This window comes from Apaloderma vittatum, unplaced genomic scaffold (assembly GCF_000703405.1).
Source record: "Apaloderma vittatum isolate BGI_N311 unplaced genomic scaffold, ASM70340v1 scaffold3073, whole genome shotgun sequence".
In the NCBI taxonomy this organism is placed as follows: domain Eukaryota; kingdom Metazoa; phylum Chordata; class Aves; order Trogoniformes; family Trogonidae; genus Apaloderma; species Apaloderma vittatum.
The window spans coordinates 18,991-39,355 of NW_009709617.1; the positions used below are offsets into that span (position 1 = coordinate 18,991).

Below are 20,365 nucleotides of genomic sequence, written 5' to 3' on the forward strand. Positions count from 1 at the left end.
AAGCAGGCAACTTCCTTTCCACCACATATAATGCACAATAATAGTGAACCATAATTTACAGGGACTGAAAGTTATAACCAAGGAAAATCTTTCTCTTTGGCTTCGGTATGTACTGAAGTTTTTCTCAAGAGAAAAACAGCTGTGTTTCTTGCACAGTTTAAAGACAGCAAGGTCCTTCTCAATTACAGGAAATATTAGAAATTGATCACAGTATTTAGTGCACTCCGCATATGGAGATATTTTCACCTTCACTACTACAATCACTAAAACAAAACAGGCAATATATTTCTAGTTTTTCTTTAGCAATTTGCTTTCATGTTAAATTTTACATTCAGATTTACCTGTAAAAGATAGAATAAATGTTGATAAGCCTCCAGTTTCTTTCTTCTCTCTTTACTCAAACCTTTGATACCCTGTTTGTCAACCATAACCATCTCTTCCAGCTGGCTTTTGCTCTTTTTGTTCAGTTTCTTACTGTGCAGTACCACATCCTGCAGATAGATGATCAAAAGTCTGGATTATATATTCAGAAAAGGCAAACTGTAAAAATTAACTTTTTCCCAGCCATGTTAAACGTGATATTCTTCCAGATCAGCTTCATATTTCTTGCTGCTCTAGTCAGTAACCAGTCTTCTGAACCTCTTTATCTTGTCACCAGTATAGCTTGCCAACAATGACTGTCTGGGAAACCTGATCTTATGTGCAGACTCGTTAATCATTTACTTAACAATGAACAAGCTCTTGCATACGATCAGAAGTCTACTCTGTTCTACCATAGAAAAGATGTTTAAAATCTGCCAAGCAATTACTGTTGTCCACAAGTAGCAAAACAGTGACATTCAGTAGCAAACTAACGTAGCAACTCAAGACTACAGAGCAACCTCTACCATAAGGTATTTTGGCCAGATTACTTAGGACACATAAAGAAAGCACTTCATTTACTAAGAGTATTTTAGCTAATTGAGAGTGACCAAGGGCTGCCACAGGCTGCTCAGAGAGGCCGTGGAATAGCCATCATTGGAGATATTCAAAAGCTGTCTGGACATGGTTCTGGGCAATTTGCTCTGGATGGCCCTGCTTTGGGGGGGCTGGTTAGACCAGACGACTTCCAGAGGTCCCTTCCAGACTCAACCGTGCTGTGATCGTGTTATCCTGAGCTCCACTGACACACAGAAGTGCACAGTACATGCTACCAAGGGAGCCTGAACAGAGTCTACTGACCTGAAGAGTGATTCTGTTTTTCACCAGCAGTCCAATCTTTATATCCATTAAGTTCAAGTCCTTCTCCAACTGCTGACTGGATCGAATTTTTGTAACCACTTCTTCCCTTAACCTTGTTACTTCTAGTTCTTCTTGAAAGTCTAAGTCACTTTGGTCCAAAAGGTAGGCAAATTTGCGCAGGACAGTCAAGGGTGGATTTTCAGCACCAACTATAGTCGAGGTAAATAGATTTATTAGTCGACATAATATTGAACACCCATAAACCCTCAGGAAAGTGATAATTGTGCAGAAAAATTTGGAACTGCTGAGGCAAGTTTATGCCAGAGCAATATTTTTGTCATACTGTGTGGTATGACAGCTTGTAAACAATTGGTTTGCAAACACTTGCATCTGCTTTTTGAGGGGAATAGGAGACTGAGAAATCCTGGGTCAAAGTTGGTTTTTCTTGTTTGTTTGGTTGGTTTTTTTAAGAGAAAAGGGAAAAAAAAAAAAAAGACTGAACACAATAGCATACTTCCCCCCAAATACAGAACATTCAACTGTTGCCACTTACTTAGTGTTCTGTAGTCCTCCCTGGCTTTGTTTGCTCTGAGAAATGCTTGTATCTTCACAATTTCATCATTCTGGAAGGGACCAAGATTAGACAAAAGAACCTAGTTATACCACATTTCTGCTCAAAAACACACTGAAGAACTTGCACAATTTTTCCTGAGATTCCCAAAATTGTCTGTGCCATCATACTACCCTATTTTAATGCTTTATACTCAAAATGGAGAAATAGTACTTACATGATCCTTGAAGTATTGCAGCCGTTTTCTGTAAGCTCGCTTTGCTAGCCACATTTTGACCAATGACTGAATCTGAAAATTAAATAAAAGTAAATGAAAACTCAAGAGACACTGCAAACTCTTTTGTGTGTGTATGTTTTAGATTTGCTTCTGCCCTCTTCTGCAGGCATGCTGTTCTCACATGCTTGGGGCCATAGATGGCTCTACAACTGGGCTTCAACTTAAATAGCAAGTTGAGTTCAAGGTTCTACCACACATGTGTAGCATTATCTTTGGAAGTCTATGCTACTTTCAAATCTCAGCTCTCAATTTTACACCAGTCTTTTTAGACACAGATCATCAATATCCCATCTGTGATTAACTCATGACATATTGTCCCATCACCATCACAGAAAAGTAAACACTTTTCAGACAGATAGATTTGACAGCTTTTAATGAAATAACATGTTGTCATCTCTAATATTTTCTAATTTACTATTATGGAAAGAGAAGCACAAGGAAATATCTATTACGAGCCATTCAAGTTCAGCAAAGCCTGGTAGAAGGCAAACACAGGGCTTTCAAGAAGCAATTTACTTAAGCTGTCAGTTAAAACCTTTCAATTCAATGAAAATTTCTGGTGCACAAGTCCCTCCAGTTTGTGTTCCTAGTCTCTATTTCACAGGTGGTGAAGGACCAAGCCAAGGCATAAAGCATGCTCAGGCCCAAAAACACAGTGGGATCTTACCTTAACAATAGCAGCAGCATTGCCTTGAAGCACCTTTAATCTGTCAACATAACTTTTCCTTTGTTTGAATCCTTTCCAGAAAGCCTAGTTTATACAAGGCAGGAGACCATTATTAGAAACTCATACTTATTAAAATATACATATATACACTAAAATCATTAACAGTGTATCTTGTAGAGAAAAAACCTGCCATCATGGTAAAAAGACACCTATGGTGTAAATAAGTTTGCATCTCTGCAGCTCTTTAAGGTGCCCCAATACGTTTCATGTTACTTTTAGCCTATCTCACCGCTGTTGTCCAGTGACATATTCTTCCCTCCTCTGAAGCCATCACCACTACACTCACATTCTGTAGCTTCCCATCCCACACAGGGAAGACTTTGCCAGCTCTTGCCCATTGTATCCAAAAGCTGTTCCCTATCTAGCTGGACCCCTGTTGCTCTTGGCCTGGTATCCTTCCCAAGTCTATGGTCTTCTAGAGTCACTCAGGATCGTATTGTATCACAGATAACAACCTCCCAGTTCCCTCACTTGGTTCTCCCTTTGCTAGTCCAGATGCAAACTCTTGGTAAGGAATCCAATGACAGGGATAACACAGATAGTCTCACCACATTTACCGTATTTTACATTTCATCTCCATCAGGCCAGTGACACCGGCCTTATCTTCTACTTGTTGTCTTTTCACAAACCATTTCTATTTTAATGCTCAAAGAAAGCAATCAGAGAACAACTTTGTCTACCTATGTTTCTCCATATTTTTGAACTTTTTCACACATCCTGAATTCCTCAAAGAACAGTACAGTCCTTTACTGTGCCTCAGACACCACGCCATAAAATTAAAAGCCAATACCAATGATACCTGCTAGTTTTAAAGATATTTATCATAATGAGTTTTTAAATTAAGTTATTATAGGTTAAAAAAATCAGTTGTACATTTTTTTGTAATTTCGAGGAGAAGAAAGATTGGTTGACTAGAATAAATTTCAAGACTAGAATAAATTACTTCTAACAGGAAACGGCTATTTCACCATTCAAAACTAGTGTGCATGCATTTGCCAGTGTTCACACCCTCAGCAGAAAGTTTCCTTTATATTCCTTTCAGAGTTCAGCAAACTGAAGACATCCAAGAAATACTGCCAGAGCCTGAGAATGCCAGAGTGGCTGGCACTCCCCATGCAGCTATGACTTCATGGAGCAGAAGTAAACCAATTCCAACTGGGGATAGTCTAGAAAGCAATGTATAGCTTAAGTTCTGCTTTGCCAAAGAATTTTTGCTTCGATAGTTAACAAATATTCTCTGATCTTTTTCCATGCATAGTTAGGTGTGCTGAGCAAAACCTGAACACCTCAGAAAGAAGATTATAGGCTATGTGTTTCTGAGCTTCTCCCACTGAAGTAACTTAGACTGCAGGTAGATATGACCCAATCTTTTAAAACTGGATATTTGCTATTTAAAAGCTCAATTATTCTAATGAGGACAATAACATATTTGCAGATATAGAAGTTTGAACTGCTGCTAATGAAAACAGGGAGACAGACTTATCTGAGAATTTTATCAGTGGTAGTAATCAGCCACATCACGTGTCACATGCAGAAAGTTGCCCGAGCCATCTTACCTTTTTATTCTAGAACAATACCTGTATTTTGATGGCAGATGGTTCCTGGTTTTGAAGGTATGCTTTCCTCTGCTGGTAATTTTTTCTGACTAAGAATCCCCTTGCTCGGGCTTGCAGCTGAACAATTAGATTTTCATTAGCAAGCCACAGCTGCTCTCGATTATAATCTGCTGTAACTTGCCCAACAATGCTCTGTTAGGAGATCATGGAAAAAAGTAATTTAAAAGCAAAAAACCTCAAGCCAAAACCATAATTGAATTTGATCTGTATTCACTCCATCATGTGTACAGCTCATGTTCATCCTATCCAAGTCCCTCTGACTTACCCCTAGATTCTATTTAGTATGAAGGAAGACCTACTTTTCCACTGCTGAATTTTATATGAAGGATAACTGAACTCCTTTCAAGCCTCAGTTTTATATCTGGATGTACTATTTTGAGACACCTTTTTTTTACTCCTTTGAAGAGTTCCGCTTTCCTAATACTTAAAAGTATTTTGTAGAAGTTGGACAACAAGAAATACTAAATGAATTAGGAAGCTCTTTGTAGAGAAGCACACTCAAGTATTGCTGAAGTCAGAACTTCAGAAGGACCTACACTGTGATTTCAACTGTTTGTGCAGCAGAGCAAACCCATAACCTAGATGAGCTGCATCAGAATAAAGAAAATAACAAAACATATCTTGCAGAAGCTTGTGTGATCTACTTTGTTCTAAGTTATATTTCATGCCAAGGCAAAACCTCTATGGTAAGGCAGTTTAAGTATCACACTCATCCTACTGAACTTGGAGATACAAGAATGCCATCAGATGATTAAACATAAAACGATGCTTCCACCTGCCCCCAAAATACATAACGCAATTCCTTGTTATAGGTCAGTTGGAAGCCCAAAAATATAAAAGCCTATGAAAGCAATCAGATCTTCCTCCCTCACTGTATGCTGATGGCCATTGTGCTATCACTGCTTAGTGATCACTGCTTAGACTTAAGTTGCTGCTATTGTCAGAAGCAGATATTGACCTAAAGGGTTCTTCAGTCTCACCCAGCACAGCTTCTTCCCTTGACATTGCTATGTTTTGCTCTCTCTGTCTCTCTCAAATGGTTATGCTATGTTTGCAATAAAAGCAAATGTTTCAGTCACCTACCTGTATTTCCTCAACAGTTAACCACGAGTATTTTGGTACAACTCCCTCAGGGGCAACACAGGTACCTTCCTCAGTTTCCACATTATAATAGTAATCATACATGGTTTTCATGACAAGTTTAATCCACGGACTTTCGTTAGAATCTAAAAGCAATACATACAAAAAAATAAAGCAAAAAAAAAAAAAAAGCAATGCACTTACTGTTTCTTGGTATGCCTTTCCCAGATAAGGGAAAAAAGGCCAGGCCGGGTGGGGCTTTGGGCAACCTAGTCTAGTGGAAGGTGTCCCTGCCTGTGCCAGCAGGGTTGGAACTAGATGATCTTTAAGGTTCCTTCCAAACCAAACCATTACATGATTTTATTCTATGATACATGCAAAGTTACTAAATATTTTGGGCCAGTTTGTAGCATGTATGTTTTCAAAATACCCTGTTAGGAGGATCCGGATCATTCTTCTAGAGTGAAACAGCTATGAGATTAGCAAAGATTCACTGCCAGCATCTTCAAAGCTATGTCTTCCACCACCATGGAACTGAGATTGTGTTTAGAAAAAAACCTATTGTTCTTGTCTTCTGGCCAAATGCTAGTCTTACTGACACTCAGCACATATGGGATATTTCCTATATCTACATCATTATCTTTAGTGCTTTGGTAAACAAGGCTGTACCCTGACAGGCAGGAAAAGCCTCATTTCCTCATGGACAAAAGGCCCCAAGTTAAAGCTGGTATGGTCAATTGTGCAAAATGCCCCTCTCAAAACTTATGTTGCAGGATGAAACATGCCTGTCTACTGCAAGAAAATGTACTGCATTGACAAAAACTTAAAAAAAAAAAAAATCCGTTAGCTAATGTTAGCTGCATTAGCTATGACCAGCTTGCAGCTCTAACATGACAAAACATCCCATCCTCTTACTATGGGCAGATTCTAGCCCCAGCTTTTACTGATACCTGCTGCTCTGGCAATGCACAGGGACCATAAATAGGCCATGAACACCCTGGCAGAGTGTGGCTTGATCTTTGACAACAACCTGTAAGGCTGAAGTGTCCAGCCTAACCCTTTTCTGCATCTGGGGAAAAAAACCCAAAAAATCAGAATAATATGGTTTTCTGAGAGGATGGACTAGTCTATTGACAGTTACAGAGAAGCTGCATTGAATTCTCTCAGAAGCTAGTTTGAGACTCTGGAAAGTCTTAGCTAGACTCTAGAAATAGCTAGACTTGTTTCTCAGCATGTACTGTGGTCTGGATGACGTGTGCAACAGTTCAGCATCATGTAAAAAGCGCTGCAGCAAGAATTAACACTTCTCTAAAGATTTAAAACCAGCAACTTTCTCAGTTTACAGTGATTTTAGGTAAGCTTTCTGTGCTAGTTTTTCAGTTGTCTCGGTGATGTCGACGCATAGAACTGTCCTGATCAGGAAGGTTTTACCTTCTCCAGTTTTCACGTTCTTGGCTTCAGAGAGGTTCCTGAAGTAGGATTCAGCACACTCAGGAATGACTCGTAATCCAAACTTGGATTGCAGTATCATCAGGATTGGCTGTGAATCACCATTCTCCAAGCTCTTGTTAATCAGTGATGTTCCAACAGCCACTAGAGTAAAATAATGACATAGGAAATTAAGTGGTTTATACTTTATGTACCCACAGCTCTAGCCTTCAGCAACTTTGATAATGGACTTCTAACGCTGGCACACACTGACAGCATGACATACACAGCAATTCAGTGCTTCACCCATTTGCAGTCTCCTTCATGCTTGTAAGGACAAGTACTTCAGAGAACAGCAAGCTTGTTAGATAGAAAGTGTGCACTCCGCCCCAGCTGGGATGCAGCCACAGCACAACTGAGAGCAGTCTGAGGGCATCGCTTCTCCACCATCAGGTGACAAACCAGATGACACCAGGGCAGAGGTTGAGGATGGCAGGTACCCCGGCCATCATCTGCTGATCACTTAGTAACCTTCTAGAGATTCATGAAGTCGTTAAGTGACAAGCTGTAAACCTTAACATCCACTTTTACTATACAAAATGGGAACAAAATCGTATTGCCTTGAGCAACACCAGCAGCATCCTAGTTGGAATCCTGAAGTGACTCTTTCTTGTCCACACCCCTGGGGAACTTGTTCAAAGCTGATGCAGCAAATCCATGCCCCTGAGTTTGCCAGAGACGCAGCTTTTGTTTCCAGAGCACATAAAAGTGTCCTGAGAGGTGATGCCTCTCAGGAGCATGTTCAAAAGACATTATGCCATGTTACCCATACTCTGATTTGGGTGTTCCTAAGCATGCTTTGCTTTGTGCAGGTCCCACCACCACTGAAGGAGCTGATACCATCACACCTTAGAGCATGTAGCAGCACACACCATTTCAAGGTGCCTTACACACTAGAGGTATATGCTGCTTTAGAAACTGCTGCTCTGGTCTTTATGGCGTTCCTTCACATCTAAATTCAAGATCCACGCACAGAGGAACAAGTGAATGGATATATGGCTAGAATATATACATTATATACTGGCTTAAGTGACTATGGCTACTTTTGCATCCCACTACTGGGTTTTACGCTGCAACACTGGGTGCTTTTCCTTATCTTGTGCACATCCAGAACAATACCCACACTCAGTGGAGTATTCACTATCAGGAGCCTCCACACAGGAGGCACTGCTTGAGGCTGAGCTAGTAGGAGAGCAGTTCATCAAGTGAAACAGTTCTTCTTTGTTGTTCCTTTGACTAAGGTGGAACAGGTAGCTCTGGCTAGACAGTTAACAGGTTGATCTCCTAGTACACTGGCCGCTGGCTGAGAAACAAAACGAACATACAACACCACCACCATCTGGATTTCTACCAGATAGCATCCTACCGCTTTTCTGTGCTATGAAATAGACACCTGCCAGGCACACACATGCTCCACACAGGGTGGAGGTGACTTTGTACAGCCTGCTCTGATATGATGCCCAGACATCTCGCCTCAGCAGCAAGGAAGCAGCAAAAACTGCGAAGCCACATGTTACCAGCTTGCTGCTGCTGGCCCAGGTGGCTCTGCAGGCTCAGCCCTGCTCATACACGGTCCCATGTGTCTCATCAACTCTGGTTACCAGTATCTGAATACTTTTGTTCCTCCTCTTCATCTTTCCTCCATACCCATAGGTGCTCAAAGCTATTGTCACAAAGACAAAAAAAAGGACACAACCTAGCTAAGAGTTGTTTCTGTAGGTCTCCTGCTGCCTTTGTTTATGAAGGAAAATGTAAAAAAATGTTTAGCAAATGTTTAGGAAAAAAACAATTCAAAAGAAATTATTCCTTTCCACTGAAGTGCTCACAGTTAATACAATTGTTGCCCTAAAGCAAGGCCGTGTGAACCCTGTAAAATTTATAAGCAAATGGAGCTTTGCCATTCCCAGCTGCAGGAGAACTGTGGGCTGCAGTCTGCTCCTGCAGCAGTTGGGATGCCAGTGCCAGATCAACACTGTGACGGGTTCTTTTCCACACTCATCTTCCTTTCAAACAGCTATGATACACAAAGATGCAGCTGTCTAGGGTGAGAAGCCTGAACTTTCAACAGGGCCAAAGACTAGCTTTTTGCTATAACATGGACTCTGTCATGACAGATCCTGCTTTGACAGACAGACTTTTCCTGTGCAAGACTGAGGTCAGTGTTGGTGTCTACTCCTGAAAACTGATATTTGGCCAATCTCATTTTGTCCTCCACATAGATAAGGAGTACAATGGTTGAACTGATTCAAGAAGCGAAGCAAGGTGATGCAAACTGTGCAGCAAACAGCATGAAGAATTAGGAAATGCACCAGCATTAGCCAAACACATCTTTCTAAGTGAAGATAAAGAGAGAGGCCGTTACTGACAGGGAAGACAGTTTGTAAAAGCCTTTTAAAATTACAATACTGTAGTATTTAATTTTTACATGAGGACAAAAATTAGTTTGGATGGGGCCAAGACTGTTTCAGTAGAGCTGTCACTACCTTCTCTTATTGTACTGCATGTTTTGTTGCCATTACTGCAGCAACATCAAACATACGCTTTGTTCTGAATGAAAAAATAAATCCTGGACTGTTTTGCAAAAGTTTTGGAGTGGGACATGGGGAGTGGTTTGCATTTTAAAAATAGCATCTCTGAGAAAGATGAAAATAAAAGTTCATTTCCAAGTTGTGATCAAGCTGAACTTTTAAGTTTAGACTATGCGAACACAACATGCTAACTTCCTGAGACAGGAAGTGTTTGTTATAGGAAGTATCAGGTTCTGTTCCACGGGGAAATTTTAAATCTCAGTTTTTAGCGGCAAAACCTTAAGAGCTCTTCTAAAGAATGTGCTGTGCTGACACTGTTTCCTTTCAACCCAGAGGGCAGAGTACAGGAGATTAGTAGTTATTTCCACGAGTGACTTGTTAAAACAGTTCTGCTGATCATACTTGATTGTGAAAAGCTGTGCATTTACTACAAACACAGATTATATGAAAAGATTTAACTACAACAACTAGCTAGTGGACCAGCAGTGGCTTATCTTTGGCAACAACATTGTATGGTACTGGTGTATGGATAATGCTGTGCTAATTTCTGCAAGCCATTTATGAGATATTCTTAATGCTTTTACACCAGTGGACACTGGTGTAATACATAAGGATGTTTTCAAGTTGCTCTTTAGCTTTAACTTACATCTGTTTTAAGATAGGCATTTCCTTCCCTTCTCTGCACTCAGATGTTTCCTCTCGTCTCTGAGTAACATTGATGGGAAATGTTTTTTTGTCCACAAAAGAAGGTTTACGACAATACATTTCTGTTGTGTCTGCCTCCCTCTCAAAAAAACACACACCAGATGCTTTTCACTGCAGATGTGTGACCTACAGAAATATTTCCAAGCGTTTTCAGTGTATCCGACTGGCAATGCTAAGACTGTGTTAATTGATCAAATCAATTTTAAAGTAACAATCACATTAAATGCAATGTTTTTGTAGCTTGGATAGGATATTTTGTACTAGCTAGCTGTGTTTGTTTTCTTCCATGCACAATTCCCCAAGCCCTAACTACAGACATAGCCTGCCTGTAAGCAAACAGGCTGCTGAACTGCACTAACGAAGGCTGAAAAAAAAACCGACTTCAGCAGTTGTATTCACAAGCTCTTAGGGTGCAAATGAAGGTGACACTGACTCACGCAAAGCTAAGTCAAGCAGAAGGTGAATCAATACCCAGTGTCAAGCTAACAGCCTCAGCTGGTCTGTGCTGGCCCCAGGCAGGGACAGGTAGGGGTACCACCGCATTCTCCAGTGTGCCTCATACACCCAGCTACACTTGCTTCTATGTTACTTGCCAACCTTTATTAGACATTATGGATTTTTTTTCCTAAAATTATTATTTTTCAACTGAACCTTGCCAGAAGGTGTTGAGCGCATCCAGTACACAATGCGCTCTAACAGGATAAGCCTCAGCATTTTCCCCACAGATTTTCTTCTCTTGAGCAGATTGGAAGAATATGCACTTCTCGAACGCCTGAGTGCTCTTTTTACACCACTTTTAAAGTTAGTGTATTCCTAATTTTTGTTTGTTAGCACTTAATAAAACAGATTATAAAGAAATAGAAATTATCAAAGTTGTAAACATATAAGCATTTGTTCTTACAACATAGTTCATTATATTAGTCTTCCATAAGAAAAATAAGCTCCTGGAACAATATATTCCTTCTCATTCACATATCCTTCAGTTTCACCAGCTATGTGAAGATAAACTGGTACTAGAAATCTTGGTCCTGATGTTATATAGCCAAATTCACTTGAATATATTAGCCAAGCCCTAAGGTTTGTCACTTTAGATAAAACCAACATCACACCTGGAGATCTAAGTCAACCTAATTTCAGCATGACAAAGAACAAGCATTCACTTCCTTTGATGCATCTGAAGGGCTGTCACACTTGCTTGAAGAGGAATAAATAAATTGCCAGTTTCAGTTTTTCAACAAGACTAAGAAAACCAAGAGCAATGCAGATGCAGGTTAATACTTACAAATTGCAGCTTCTTTTATATTGTTATTGGCATCACTGATTCCTTTTTGTATTTCATCCAGCCACAGAAGCGCTGATTCATCTTGGGATTCCTGGAAAAAGGATAGAGACAAGACAGAAAAAAATATTATAACAATAGGTGTCTGAACATACTGACAGAGCTTCTATATATAATTTTCTTTTGAGAAGCCTTGGATATTAAAAAGAATTTGACCGTTTAAAATCAGCAATTTATATTCCATTTACTGACTTGAATAAACTCCTGTTTAAATATAAAGCTCTCAAAGTTTTCATGTATAGAAGACACTGTCGAGATAAAGATCAATAAAAATTTTGAGCGAAGCTAGAAACGCTTCCATTTCATGATGTCTAGACAAAGTAATCTGTGTCAAATAAAACCACAAATCATGAGGCTGCATAAAGTGCACAAAGCAGAAAATTGAGGGAATTTGGCTTTCTTTCAGAATCCCTTACGTGTAAAGGATCCATGTGTACACCTGAGTACACATTACATTAGAAAATGACAGTGAAAACTGACATAGAAAGACAGCTCAGTTTTAATAATGATGACTTAGCTCAGATGGCAAATGCTTCAGGAATTAAGGACCAGATCAGATCTCACTCTTCCCAGAGGCTAACAGAGCCTGGCATTAAATCAGGGTTAAAACAGAAGATGCAGGAACGTGGGCTCAGCATCCTCACTATCAACCCCACTCCAATTGCCCAGGTGAACCAACACTTCAGCTGAGAAAACAGGGTTTAAGAGCTGAAGTGACATTTAAAATCCAATCCAGTAGGTGAAAGAACAAAATTCATTCTGAACAGGAAATAGGAGTGCCAGATCTAGAAAAGACTAATGATGAGAGAAACTGGAATGTACCGATTTGATAAAGATCTATGAGTATATATACACAAATACTTGAGGGGAAAAAAATGCCACACAAACTCTCAAGTTAAAACAGTGTGGATAAAGAACTAGCTTTGCAATGAACATCCTGGGTCTTGCACACGAAGCCAAAAACACAATAGATGTGCGATCTGCAATAATTACAAAGAGAAATCTGGGTAAAAACCCCTAAAGACAGATTCTTCAGTTTGCATCATATAAGTAAACAAGGTAGCAAAATACCTAAATAAAACCAAGTAGTGTCAGGCAATTGCGTGACACTGAACACACCGCAAGCTTTTCTAATGAGAGTTAGCTAGCTAACACTTAACAGAGTATACAATAAACTCCCAAACTACAGCTGACAATTTTGAGGTAAGATTGGGAAACTGAAAAGAATTCCTTATCTGGTGTCAAGCTTTTACACACTAAATACAAGAACAGACAAAAAAAACCCTGCTCTGGACCCAAGTACAGCTTTTGCTGAGCCTTGCTGCTAGCTTGGAAGCCAGACCATGACTTGGATTGATTTTTTTCTAATGAAGTAAGCAGTTGTCATTTGGCATTCAAGAAAAAAAAAATTTCAGGCAGGGAAGAAGGAAGGGATCAACGGATGAACAAAACAGCAGATGAAAATAGGGGAAAGGTTTTGGAGGCAGCAGGCTGTGGAGGGGTGGGAACTGTCTGAGCAGAGCTGGATCTAAGGAGCACAGGCAGCTAACAGTGGGCACCAGGTAAAAGGCAAAGCAGAACAGTTTTCTCACAGCATGTTTGTATGTGTGGCTTGCTTTCACCTTTGCATTTGCTTAACCAAGATCACCACTCTTCTTCAAGCTGGCTTCTACCTCGAGAAAGGTACAGAGTTCAGCAACACAGCATTTCAGTCTGAGACCCCTGAGGGGGGTTACCCCAGTAAGTACCTTTTTACCCTAAATATCTGTATGTACAAATTCCAGAAGAACTCTCCACATCAGCTTCAGGCTCAGGGTAAATTAGGAGTTAAATTTCTGCTGTAACGCAATTTTATCTCTGTGTTGGGCAGAGGCTGAAACTGAGTCATGTGTGCATATTTGGATACGTCACACCCTCTTGCTGTAGTAGACAAAGAACAAACTAGCTCCTTACCATAAACCTCATGTCTACAGGATGTTTCTGAAAGACAGATCAATCTTTCCTTAGTCCCTTAGAGAAAGGAAAAGAAAAATTCCCCATAAAATGCCTCCAGATGAATTAGAGCAGCATTGTTGTTCGGCCAGCTGGATTTCACATACTACAATGAAGATACTGGTTTTTACTGGACTTCTTTCTTTCTCTTTCAGTCTTCCCACAACAGGTGAGTCTTTTCTGTATCTATTCCATATTTTAGTCAGTAACATCTGTTTTTTCATAATGTTGGCACTTTGCCATCATAAATGGGTTGCAGCACATGCATCACTACAGAAAAATACGCTTAAGGCAGATTTTTATTATTTTATTTCAGTGGCACTGTATCTCCACCCAGTCACTTTTTATAAGGAATTTTATTTAAAGGATCTTTCTACACTTACTGAAGCTCTATCTTCTCTCTAGTACTCATTTAGTGATAAAATAATCTGAAACCTGTAGTCTTGTGCTTTCTGCTTTAAAACTTCACAGATGGTGCTATTACTTCACCGATGGTTCTATTAGAAGGAAATGCTTAGGTAACTATTAATGCAAAAATAAGCAAAGGAAATGCTCAAATAACAAGCTTATTTTTTCCCTCACTAAAATCAAACCTCTTTTCAAGCTAAGCTCATTTCTAAAAACTATTTTATATATATGCACATGCACGCACATACATGTCTTTTAGAGTGATTAAAAATCATTTTCTGGGTTAACCATCCATCACTGAAAGGGATGTAGTCTACTAATTATAACTTCCAAACATTCCACTGTAAATCTACCAGTGAGCATTGATAAAACTGTTTTCTATGTTTCATTCCAATATGGAAGGGTAAAAGAAAAACCTGCAGGTTTTTCATTGACATTTCACTTTGCTTCTGAATTCTAGTTTCGAGATGCATGTTCTAAGCTTTATGCCAAGTCTTTTTGCATAAAACATAGCTAAGAAATTTCTTTAAGTGACACCTCAGTTTTATTCTGCAAGATCTATTCTGCAACCCTTGATTTTAGGAAGTATTGAACACTTTTGTGCTTCATCTTGAAATGTCAATGTTCCTACAAAGTTCTTTACCAAAGATGGAGGAAATGGCATTAGTAAAAGTAGCATCACTGGCTTTATCCACATGCTAACAGTATTTACTCACTGAAAATCTTTCTGCTGCATTAGAACTTCTATTCACTTACCAATCAATGTGATCTAGTATCAGCCCAGACATTTGTTTTTCATTCTCAAGACTAACTCCTTTCCTCATGTGTAAGTTGAAAAGATCTGGTTTGCTTTAGTCAGAAGCTGAAGAACAACATTAACTCCATAATGCGAGACTATAAAAATTCAGGGTTATTTCAAATTGCTAATTTGAAAGTTTCAGTCTCTGTTAGACAAGACAGTGCTTTTTGCATCTTTTGCAGTCAGGTGTTTCATCTGTAAAGTGACAAGAATAGTGCCACTGTTTGATTTGGAAATTCTGATCAAGCCTAGGCTAAGGCTGCTGTTTATAGAATGAATTACCAACATTGCTACTACTGGGGAAAAAACTCTGCAGGTGATAAAACACTGCACAACTCCCTGATATTTGATATGAACACGCAAAGAAAAGGAGAATGCCACCAAATCTTTTAAATATGGAGATGTGTTTACTCTTCTCCATACTTAAAAGTGAATTATGTTGCTAATCCAGTAGTTTGCCCATTTTAACAATATTAACTCTTTTTTTCAAGCTTCAGAATTTTCACCAAATGGCTCTGCAATTAAAACAGTGTCTCTCATCAAGACTTTCCGCGGAATTTCAGCAAGAGACTACGATTACTTTCCCCCTTATGCTATAGAAGGGGAGACAACAACCATCCACATCAGAGAACATAAATGCTCTTCAAAAAAGCCAAATGACTCCACTTTAACAGAAGTGAACAACACCACGCTGGAGTACCTCACCAGCTCTCTGAGCACCAAGCTAATACCCACTGTCTACCTTGGTGCTGTTTTACTGGGTGTACCATCTAATGCCATCATTCTGTGGATGCTGCTCTTCAGGATTCGGTCTGTGTGCACTGCCATCCTCTACACAAACTTGGCAGTTTCAGATCTGCTCTTCTGCATCATGCTGCCCTTCAAAATAGCATACCACATCAACGGGAACAATTGGATTTTTGGGGAAATGATGTGTCGAACTACCACTGCGGTGTTTTATGGCAACATGTACTGCTCCATTCTGCTGCTCATGTGCATCAGCGTCAGTCGCTACGTGGCCATCGTTCACCCCTTCACCTACAAAAGCCTGCCCAAACGTGCCTACGCTATCGTGGTCTGTGCTACTGTGTGGACCATCGTCTTTCTGTACATGCTCCCACTTTGCATAATGCGGCAAAGCTATTATGTGAAACAACTGGGCATTTATACCTGCCATGATGTGCACAATGCCTGTGAAACCATATCTTCCTTCCAGTTCTACTACTATGTTTCTTTAGTTATCTTTGGGTTTTTAATACCTCTTGCAACTATTGTGTTCTGCTATATCTCAATAATACGAACACTCAAGACTCGTGAATGGTTCTGGTACGTTAAAGTTAGTCTGTTGATCCTCACCATCTTTGCTATTTGCTTTGTGCCAAGCAATATTATCCTTATTATCCATCACATCAACTACTACTATTACGACACAGATAGGTTGTACTCTTTTTATCTAATTGCTTTATGCCTTAGTAGCTTAAATAGTTGTCTTGATCCTTTTCTTTATTTTCTGATGTCAAAAATTAGAAGTCAATCCAATATTTACCTAACAATGGTTAAAATATCCAGGGAAAAATGAATTTAGTTCTATATTTAGATCATCGGAATTATGATTTTGTATAGTATTAACCCAGGCAGCAACAAACCTCAGGTGCAACAATTAAAAAACCTAAGTGTTAAAATCCCCAAAATCTCAGTAAAATTTACTTCCATACACTACACAAAGAATATCTTCAGAAATACACTTCTCCAGCTCTATAATTTTATCATGCATATTGCAACATCTGGTATAACTAGATTGAGGGAAGTGGCTCCACACCTCCATTTCCTTCTGAGAAGAAGAAACCAGGGTATCAGTCACCACTGCCTCTGAACACCAGTAAAGGAATCAATATCTGAACAGCACTTTTAAGACCAAATACTTCAAGTTAGCTCTCAGCCCACAATCGCTGCAGGAACAGTGATGTGAAAACAAGGGTTTTGTGCAGTGGAAATGAGAACAAGTAAAAGCACTTTCTACAAGCCTGGGAGCTGTCGAGCTTTGCAGAAGCTCCCTGATACATAGCCAAGAGCCAATACTGCTCTGCATGTTGGCAATAAAGAGCCAGAGTCCGACAGGTCAAGGAGCAGTAAATCTAGAGCCGTAGACACAGAGCCTGACACTTCCAAGGCAGCACGTCCTACGAGGCTGCTTAACCAGCTTTGCACTGCAGACTTGTTCTTCCACTTTGTCAGCGCCTGCACTCATTTAGCCCATGGGGATTGCTGGGAGCTAACCCTTATCAGTGTGAATCCAGGCGTGTAGTATTCTTGCTTGGTAAGCAAAACAGGGAAGCTATTTTGTAGTATTCTCTATTTCCACATCCTCACAGGAAATACCTACAGTGTTACTGAAGCTAGTTATGACTGTTTGCACACAGTAATAAAGCAAAGGGTCAGCTTCTATGTTTACAGAGACTCAAAAGCTACATATATACTGAATATAAAGTTCCTACAAAACGAGCTCAGCGGTTGGTGTTTGTATTTGTAACTGCAACGTGTAAGACATTGATGAGAAAATTGTTTTATGCTTTTTTATAGTAGTATTGTAAAAAACTTTACTTAAATAAAATCATTTGCACTAGAAAAATGTTGTCAAGTGATTTGCAGCCTGGTAAGACTCCCCCTTTTCAATTACTTCTGGTGCCTAATATAAGTTATTTTTAATCATGCCATTCCCTCAACATACAAAAGAACAGATTTAGATAACTTTAAAATAATCCAGATGTTATACAACTTTGGTAAATAAAAACTTGTGAATCTAACAGTAAAACTTATGTGCCTGTCACTCAAAAAAACCCAACAACACAGACTTCATTTCAGGGTTTGGCACATCTGTTTAACTTTTCAGGTATCCTTAACACACTCTCTAAACATGGGGTCCCTCTTCACTGGGACCTGAGTACACTTGGCTTGCCATGGCCTTGAGAACTATTAGAAGCCATGGTTTAAGATTACAGGAATCAGTAAATTCTAGGTTTGCATTTTCAGTTTCAAGCAAGGAAAGAGTAGCTGTGACCTGAGATTAAGACCTGTAACGGGTACCAGGAGATTTGGGTGCTGACTCTAGTTCCCCAGAGCCACCACAGCTACAGAGTTATGACAGCAGTCTGGCTAGAATAACTGAGCAGGTCTGATCCACATGTTTTACCAGATTTTAGGGAACACAAGAGGTTCACACGCAGACCTATCTACACCAGGGAACACAAGAAATTCACAGGCAGAGCTATCTAATCGTTGTAAATCAAATACTTCCTTTTATCACAGCTCACTCTTAAAACATGCTAAATACAGTTAAAGGCAGATCTGCTTTGTAAACACAATTTATAAAACATTATGAATAGACAGACTTCAGATATTATGCTGTCTTTTCAATTCTGTTCAGATTTTTTTTTTTTAAGGAAAGTTCAATCTAATTCATATCTTTACCTAAAGAATTATGAAATCTGTGTGATTTACCAGCACAGAAAGCATGTCAGATCAATGCATTTGAGCATTTCTTTCTGAAGCACATGTAGCAGCTTTCTTCCTAACAGGACCAATGTCACTGCTTGCAGAGAAGATGTTTAAGTGCTTGTCAAAGGGCTGCAAAACCAAAATATCTTGGAAGAGAGAGGCCAGCAGAAGCCTCATAAATTTTTAAAGGGAAGATTTCAAAAAGATTGCCCCATTTTTGTTCTAAAGCTTGGAGACACCCCCATTTGTTTCCTACCAGCGATATTCACACAAGAACCAGGCTTGCACCCAGGGAGCAGAGCAGCAGTGAGATGGGGCAGGGGCAGCTCTGTGCAGGTGTGGGGGCACTCTGGGCTGTAGTTCTCTGCCTTGGGGACATCTCAGCTCGCTACACATGCACAAAGGGCATGTTCTGGGCCAGCACTGCACAACCACTGCCTGCACAGACACTCTCTGCACACGAATCCCAACTGTGGCCCTTCCAGGACAGGTGAGGTAGTTAGCATGCACCAAACCCTCCCCCAGCACACACAGCAAGGGAAACGGCTTTTCAGGATCCAGTGTTCAGCAAAAGCAGTCCTTACCTAGGAGCCCAAGCAAGAAATTGATGTGCAAACACCTTTTGAAAGCTCTGACAATGGATTGTGGAAACACAGTTTCACTGCAGGTGAGATATTTGTACAAGCCTAAGTTCAGTGACTTTGTCCAGCTGACCATATTACTTTACGAACACATTATTTTATTTTCTTTAAGGATCTTTTCCAATCATTGGACATTTTAAGTGCTGTGCTAGTAGCTTTAGCTAATCCTGAGTTCAGTCACATCCTGCAAGCTGTTAGGCTGGTCTTTGTTTATGGTCCCCCAAGCTATGATGCTAACCAGGGCACTGCTTTTGGGGAAGCAGATAGCAATATCCTGCTGAGATAGGTTTAAACTGAAGGCAAGTACAAGACAGCCAGCTTGTTATTGCATGATAAAACCAGAACAGAAAAACACACAAAACTCCACTACTATAAAACATCAGATTTAAGCAACTGAGACTCAAAGTACTTCCCAGAGGTTTGTTAAGGAACACGACTCCCTCAGCACAACCATGACATCTTTTCGGCAAAAGCTCAATTCCTGTCCATATCGTAACTACTTGCCTGACACAGTCTAGTAACTAGATCCTTGCACAAATTCATAACTACATCTGGCCTCTACTTTCCACATCTTGCAATAGCTGCAGCAACCTAGTAAAGCTAAAAATAAGCAAGGTTACCTCTAGTCAGCAGTGACATATGCAGAATATGTCTTACTATTAATACATTGAGAATTAATCCCTTTTGCCAGTCCAAATAAATTGTAGTGGCAAATTACTTAGTGTCTGTTTGTTGTCGTTGGCTTATTTACAACCCTGCGGGCACAGCTAATCCAAATATTGAGGAAACAAGACAGAGGACACAAAGGCAAGTGAAGAGAATTGGCATTTCAGTTCTGACAAAGAGCAACAGTCAAAGCTCTAACCTTGCATTTCTGTGCTTTGGCATGGTGCAGAACATCCTGATAATGCCTTGCATTTACCGGTCTTACATCTTGCAGCTTGGCTGTGGGAAGCAGTAGGGTTTCTAGAGTTTTCTCAGGATTTCCTTGGTCAATTGCTTCATTAATCTGGCCAATTGCAATGATTCCTATGAAACAAAAAAGTTATTAAAGACATAGTTGTCAAAAAAAGATGAAACTTATCTGATAGCAGGTACGAACAAAGCAGTAACATGAAGAACAGAAAAATCATTTTAACAAGAAGCAAAGGCAGCGGCAGCAGCAGCTGATATAAAATTATTTTTGTTCAAATGTTCACATGAAGCTATTAACTAGTGTACTTTTCCCTTCTGCCACAGTTATTGATTCACTTGAATCCATGTCTTTATAAAAATAAAATTTATCCTTACCAAAAAAAGGCAGACAGGCTAATAGTATCTACATGAAACTTAAGGAAAGGTTAGGTGCCACATCTACATATGTTCGCCTTACATAATGAGTCACAGTGCTGAAAGACTTATCTTCAAGTGATTTCAGACCAGATCACTTGAAACCCTGATTTGGACAAATGCATACATACTGACTTCCCAGCTACAGC

At 39.8% G+C, this 20,365-nt stretch overlaps 2 protein-coding genes across 2 annotated transcripts in view; one reads left to right on the top strand and one right to left on the bottom strand.

Annotated features, from left to right (window-relative positions):
* The window catches only part of IQGAP2 (IQ motif containing GTPase activating protein 2), a gene marked incomplete at its 5' end in the record, with an annotated part of 35,664 nt that extends 15,744 nt beyond the window's left edge, over window positions 1-19,920 (bottom strand). The window contains 10 exons of the mRNA XM_009866982.1: window positions 342-491; window positions 1,222-1,430; window positions 1,775-1,844; window positions 2,010-2,081; window positions 2,737-2,820; window positions 4,374-4,544; window positions 5,496-5,638; window positions 6,924-7,085; window positions 11,496-11,586; window positions 19,753-19,920. Of these exons, the coding sequence (XP_009865284.1) occupies window positions 342-491; window positions 1,222-1,430; window positions 1,775-1,844; window positions 2,010-2,081; window positions 2,737-2,820; window positions 4,374-4,544; window positions 5,496-5,638; window positions 6,924-7,085; window positions 11,496-11,586; window positions 19,753-19,920 (1,320 nt within the window). The remainder of the gene's footprint in view (window positions 1-341; window positions 492-1,221; window positions 1,431-1,774; window positions 1,845-2,009; window positions 2,082-2,736; window positions 2,821-4,373; window positions 4,545-5,495; window positions 5,639-6,923; window positions 7,086-11,495; window positions 11,587-19,752) is intronic.
* On the top strand, window positions 13,656-16,416 carry F2RL2 (coagulation factor II (thrombin) receptor-like 2). Its single transcript, XM_009866983.1, has 2 exons — window positions 13,656-13,713; window positions 15,243-16,416. Exons 1-2 carry the CDS (start codon window positions 13,656-13,658, stop codon window positions 16,328-16,330), a joined length of 1,146 nt encoding a protein of 381 aa, XP_009865285.1. The 3' UTR covers window positions 16,331-16,416.
* Window positions 19,921-20,365: the final 445 nt, after the last annotated feature.